The sequence below is a fragment of the Muscardinus avellanarius genome (assembly GCF_963383645.1).
Source record: "Muscardinus avellanarius genome assembly, chromosome: 1".
NCBI lineage: Eukaryota > Metazoa > Chordata > Mammalia > Rodentia > Gliridae > Muscardinus > Muscardinus avellanarius.
The window spans coordinates 143,361,317-143,367,912 of record NC_137786.1 but is presented as its reverse complement, the minus strand read 5'-3'; the positions used below and the strand labels follow the sequence as shown (position 1 = coordinate 143,367,912).

The 6,596-nt window shown below is 39.7% G+C and overlaps 1 protein-coding gene across 1 annotated transcript in view; it reads right to left on the bottom strand.

Moving 5' to 3' along the window:
• Positions 1–1,813: 1,813 nt before the first annotated feature.
• Positions 1,814–6,596, bottom strand: part of ARHGAP20 (Rho GTPase activating protein 20) — a gene marked incomplete at both ends in the record, with an annotated part of 76,418 nt that continues 71,635 nt past the window's right edge. Inside the window, 3 exons of the mRNA XM_080709939.1 lie at positions 1,814–3,654; positions 5,123–5,237; positions 6,337–6,526. Coding sequence (XP_080566065.1) covers positions 1,814–3,654; positions 5,123–5,237; positions 6,337–6,526 — 2,146 coding nt within the window. The remainder of the gene's footprint in view (positions 3,655–5,122; positions 5,238–6,336; positions 6,527–6,596) is intronic.

The following is a 6,596-nucleotide window of genomic DNA, read 5'->3' as shown; positions in this document are numbered from 1 at the left end:
AGAAAACATTTTATATCCTATAACCTGAAATGCAACCTTTAAGACAAAGGAAGAACATCTGATAATGAGTTTTCTGGTAATTGAGAAGAAAAATAATTTTGAATTAGCTAGACTGTGGGAGAAAGGTCCATCTGATGGTAGGCAAAAGTGATCACATGGGCTGTAAGCAATTTCTTGCAGCTGAGTAGTTAAAGTGAAGGAAGATGCACATCTACTTTTAGTGCTATTCCTCCACCCCAGTTGGCAAGTCCTGGTAATTTATTCCTAGAAGAGGAGATGCACTGGTATAACCTTTGAGACAAGAGGAAAGAGAAAGGTCCATGGATATAAAATAAACTAATAGGGACAACACCATCTATAAAACATGAGGTTTTGGGACAAAAATATGGAAAATCCTCTGGAAATAAGATCACCCAAAGCCAATGATTATCTGAGAAGGCCTGGCAGTCCTTTTTTGGGTACTCTATTCTGTGGCTCCTTATAATTTGCCAACCAACTAAATTGCTCTTAATTAAAAAAAAAACTAGGTTAAGGATGATTTATAAGTAACTTTCCCCTTACTGATTGTAATCTAAGAGGCAGAACTATAGAGAAACACTCCAGCAAAGCGATGCCACGCTTTGGTCATTGGTAGGAAACAGTATTTGTGTAACTGAGATGGGACTGTTGTAGTCTTTTTCTCCGTATTAAGATAGTGAATGCTGTCAGGAGGTCACTCTCTAAACAGGAAGTTACATTTTTGGAGTGTGTTTCTAGCACCTTTGGAAAGGGTATGGAAATAAGCAAATATTTCCTTCTTTCTCATCATAGCCCATTTTCCTGGAGCCTTTAAAAAGCAATTCAGAACAAAAAAACTAACCAGCTGATACAACCAACAAAAATACTATGATGTCATGGTACCCATAATGCTTGAATTACTCTAGTGTTTTCTCACTCTTGCTGTATCGATGGGCTGGTTCTGGGAATGAATCTGTGAGAACATGTGACTATAGGATGCTAAAAAAAAAAGCTGTGTTTTAAATTAAAGGGTAAAATAATGTTTTCTCTAACAAAGAAGTTATTTAAATATTAGCTATATAGGTGCTACCTACCTACTGTAGACATGATCCTATTGCCTAATCATTATAATTTTTTCCATATTCTTGTCCCAGTGGCTCACAGTTTATAGATGTCTAAGACCCCATTAGTTTTTTTTTTTTATACCCATGGACTTTTGTCTTAAAGGTTATACCAGTTATATCTCCTCACCTAGGAACAATTATCAGGTCTTGCCAACCAGTCTGGAGGGAGTAGCACTAAATATAGATGCCCACCTTCCGTCATTTTAAGTATTCATTCATAAGAAGTTGCTTGGAGCCCAATGGCTTGGATTCAGGGAAAGGTTTTGCATGATTTCCTTCATTACCATACATACTTTTCTTAATACTTTGATTAATGGTCTTTTTCTTGCCTTATTAAAAGCATTCCATGGAATGTGGAGGATGTATCTGTACCATTATCTGATTATTTATATCTTGTCTTCTCAAAACACTAAACTCACAGACTTGTTGACAAAGGTAGGCTTCTATAGAAGATGCTTTCTCTAGCCTTCTGCATGTATCTCTAGAAATCTCAGGATAGGACCAAATATTAGATGATAAAGTTTTTTTTTAGCATAGTTTTTTTGCCAAGTCATCTCAAAATATTCTTTGTTCTAAATATAGCAATGATTATCCTTATGCTACCTATCCTAGTATATAAAAAGGGCTCATCATAATTCTTCATTATTATTAGCCCAGGTCTTGTTTTTGCGGGCATCTGATTCTTACTGTGGTTAAATGTCTTTGGTTGAATGTTTGTCGCCATCATCACAAATCACGGGAGAACTTGCGTCTGGGTTGTCCAAATCCTCCACATCCTCCACTGCCACAGAGCTGGAAGAGGCTCTTCCCCAAGGTAGAGGATCAGAAGAATACTGCCCTCCCCTCTCTCCTCCCTCATGGGACTGCACACAAAGCTCAAGTCCACTTTCTACTAGGCTGGATGGAGAGTCCAAGTCCTGACAGAGATAAGAACCACCCCACTGGGTGGTCTGCACAGCCCCCAGTCCTTCAGCTGCCCTTAGGGGTCTGTCTGTCTGTCTCTCTTGCAGTGAGCTGGCCTCTGTAACATTAGAAGCATATGAAGGTGACTCTAAGGGTTCTTTAAGGGAACCTATTTTCTTTTCCTCTGGTCTGGATGCTTTTGCTTTCTTTTTGAGTGACCAGTTTTTCAAACTGGCCACACCATTTCTCAACCATGCACTGGGGTGAAGAGTTACAGAATGCATCTGTGAATGCCACTCTATGCCGTCCTTTTTTGTGTAAGCCGAGTGGCTGCTGGCCTGCCCTGTTGAGGGACCAGGCATTCCAGAAATGAAGCTAGAACTGCTAAAGTCAGAACAAAGTTCTTCCTGTTTTCGTTGAGACTGAAAAGTACAATCTATTGGAGAGGAAGTTTCTGTGGGTGTGAAGACAGAGTGTTCAGAAATCTGAGAAAAAGCACTGTCCTGGGAGCTCACAGATGAGCCAGATGGGGAAGTGCCAGGTGAAGATAAGCTGGAATAGCTAGACCGTGGGCATAGGTTTAGTCTCGGGGGCAAAACTTTCTCAGTACTTTGGTTTGTGGCACTGTTTTTGCCCACTTCAATCCCCATGACCAAACTCTGATTAATAAGCTTCTGCCCCTCCATTTGCAAAGACTTATGCCGTTTGAGATAATCCTCCTCTCCATGCAAGAGACCAGTTTCACAGCTAGTTTTGTGTTGTTTCTTTGAATAAATCCCCCTGAGATAGGTCAGTTTGCAGTTCTGGTCATCTATGTTGGGCTCTGAGCAGCGCCGATGTGTCCTTGAACTCTTGAGGGCATCTGCTGTGTGTGGTGGGGAGTACTCACATGAATCTGGATCAAAGGGTTGGCTCCTGGAATGATCCTGGGAAGACATGTGACTATAAGATGCCACTGAAATGGCCACTGGCTTTGACTTGCTGAAAAGTTTCACATGGCTTCCTTCATTACCGGATAAGCTTTTCTTCTTACTATTTTGATTAGTGGCATTTTTCTTACTGATATCAGTGCCTGTGACTAAATATGTCTTATCCCCTTCCTGGAGGGGTTGGTTCCGCTTCAGATTGTCTTCATCTTTTTGAGAGAGGATTGCATCACAGCTGGACTTGCGTAGCTTTTTTTGGTAAAACTCCCTGAGATAGGAAAGCTTTGAGTCTATGTAGTCAACGCCGGGCTCTGAGCAACGCCGGTGTCGCCGTAAGCTTTTTGGAGCATCTGCGACATGCGCAGATAGGTAGCTGGGTGTACACGTGCCAGCTGGGGCCCTGGCATGCTCCCCTACTACGGCTTTTTTGTATACTATAACGTTCATCAGCTTAGAGTCAAGAGGCTGCTTCATTTGAATGTCTTCATCCTTGGAATGCTCTAAGTCAAAATCACTCAGGGTTAAAAGGCCTTCTACCTCAGGCTGGTCAAGGTCATAGTCACTGAGGGTTAAAACAGAGTCCATGCTTCTGCTTCCCTGGCCAAGTTTCTTTACCAAATCACTACATGGAGGGTCCACGTCTTCATTTAGCTCGTTTTCCAAGCTGTCGTAGGAGGAGTCATTCAGTTGGAAGCAAGAGATATCTGTCAAAGAAATCAAACCACGATGAACATTTTTACTTACGACAAACGTATTCCATACTGTGTTCAAAACAAACTATGGTTAAGTTACTGCTCTTTTTATGTAGTGTTCAAATTCCTACTCTCAAGAAGAAAAGCATCTTTCACAGCCTTCCCAACTATTAGTGCAGAAGAAACCTGTTGGGGTATATACTAGACTTATCTTGGTTTCTAATGAAATAAGGTTTCTTAAATTAAGAGTTTCTTAAAGCAACACACATATTTTAAGACCAAGAATGGTGAAAAATCTGAAGGATTAATGCTAAGTATACTTAGATTTTTTTTTTTATAAGACTCTGCCTACTTTTTTTTTTTTTCAGTATTGGACATTGAACCCAGGGGTATACTACCTCCGAGCTACACCTCCAGCCCTATGTTTTTATTCTTCATTTTGAAACAGGGTTTCACTAAGTTGCATAGGGCCTAAGTAGCTGAGGTTGGCCGTGAACCTGCAATCCTCCTGTCTCAGCCTCCCAAATACTGAGATTACAAGCATCTACCACCATACCTGGCTAACTCTGCCTTTTAATGTAGATTGCTGATAGTTATTCATAATTAACTCTAGTCTTGGAGGAAATAATTTACCAACCCTATCAGTTTCTCTTTTACAAAGTTTTAAAATCACATTCATTACCTTGTTTAATCTTTACAATAACCATAAATATATTATTATTATTAGATGTATTTTACAGATAAAGATACTAATGTTTGGTGGCACAAACAACTGGTCAGAGATATAACTATTATTGTTTGTATGTCTTTGATTAAAAAATTCCACCCTTCACAAATTTGCTAATTGGTTTCAAACAATTCTGAGGTGTCTCAGAGTCCACTAGGAGGAAGAAAAGGGGGAAAAAAAACTCCACAAACAAATAAACAAAAAACCCAGGCCTGCCTTTGGGCCTTCTGCTCCTTTTCAACCACTGTAGTTCTATTATATATTATTTCCTCACAACATTTTATTTAAAAGAAAGCCTGTAAGCCTAGTACTTGGGAAGCTAAGACTGTACGATCATAGTCAAGGCAACTGCATAGTAACTTAGTGAGATCTTATTTCAAAATCTAAATAAAAAAAAGAGGGGGGAGGACTCCGTGGTAGAACATCATTGGGCTCAATCCCCAGTATCACCACCAAAACAGAAAAAAAGAAAGATTAAAAATGAAAAACACAAATGGTTCAAACCATCACAGCATAGCATATAAACAACTTCTTGAAGGCTGGGGTCTCATCCTGTGCATCTTTTGACCCCATCATGGTGTTAACATGCCCTGATCTGTTGGCAGATCTTACAAGGAAGGAGCAAAAGCTCCACGCCCCACTGAGCCAGGCTAGCGGCTCCCTCCACCTCAGGGCTTCAGGGCAACCACCGTCCAGCACCTTCACACATCTGTGTCTATTTCTCACAAAGCCCAATCCACTTCTTCACAATACCTGGGGCATTTTCTTTAGTGTCACACGTTGCTGAAACTTCACCCAAGAGGGAAGTGATTTCTTCTCCAAATATCTGACAGCAGTTTTCAATTAGAAATTGTATAAGCAGGGAAACCTATAAAAAAGGACAGAATTAAAAGTGCTACTTTTAATGTAACATGTTTATAAATCTCATTTCATACATGAATTCTGATTTTAACCAAAAATCCTGAGAAAAAATTTTTTAAAAGAACCCAAAAAGTATGCTTTTTTATATTTAAAAAGTATATAAAAGTTTCCCCTAAAAACTGTAATGTTGTCAAGAGTCATTTGGGCATAAAAATTAATTTTGATCAGTAGACTAAAGTTATTACTTGTGGCATCAGCTTAATGCTAACACTTTATATTAGTGGCTCTATTTTTTTTTAAATTAGGGTAATTTCAAGACTTCTCCATAGTGTATCTTGGGTGAAGAAATATACTTTCCTATTAAAATTTGTAAAATATCAATAAAGGCTCATGGCAAATCTTTCTTATAGAGAGGGAAGGCTGTCATGAGGTTGGGGAGAGTGTTCTCCTTTGGGCGCACAATGAGGAGAGAGAAAGCAAAAAAAAAACTTTTTCCTCTCTAGTGTGCTTTCAAGCACTGCCGTCATTACACTCCCTAGCTGGAGGTACTCGGGAGAAGAAGAAACCGTTTGCGAGGGAGCTTTGTGCCTCCACTGTGCTGTGCTAGAACCTTTCTGTGTCATTGCCCTAGTAGCTGAGGTCAAGGGGTAGAAGAAATACTGGGAGCAAAGGGACTGGAATCTCCAAGCCCCTGATTAATAGCCAGGCACTGTAGGGAGTCGATTCCAGAAACTTCTTTATTACCACCACCTCCAGTTTTTGGATGAGGACAACGTACTACGGCAAGAACTGGACTATGGCCGATACGTGAACTTCGGCTTGTCTAACTCCAAAGTCCTTATGTCTTTGTTTTTTTAACTACTGTTTGTTTCTCACTATGGTGTGAGTCAGTTCTACTGATTGGCATCCTTATTGGGAGCAACTCAAGTGCTATAATTTTTCTGCTTTTTATGGTTTACCAGGACAGAATTCAATAGAGAGTAAACTGAAATGTGTAAGAATCTGTACTTAAGCTATTAAAGAAATCATCCTTCAAAATACCGTAAGTTTCAGTTTCAAAATGGGGATCTAGCCCCTCAAGGTGTAGAAATGAAAAACCTCATTACCTTTTTTGTAAATTCATTTTCTAGTTCTGGGCTGGAGGAAGTAGGAGGCCAAAGAATACTTGGCGCGACACACACTGCTAAATTAAATGCAGTCATCTGATTGGATGAGGAATGTTGTTCAATGTTGTGTAATACCCCAAACAGATACTTTAGGAGAATAACATTGGCTCTCGGAAGCTGGTCTAAGAGTCTAAAGACAAAAAAATGAGCTCTTTAAGAAAGACATTTCATTAAAAAACTTGTAAAGACAAGCAAACCTC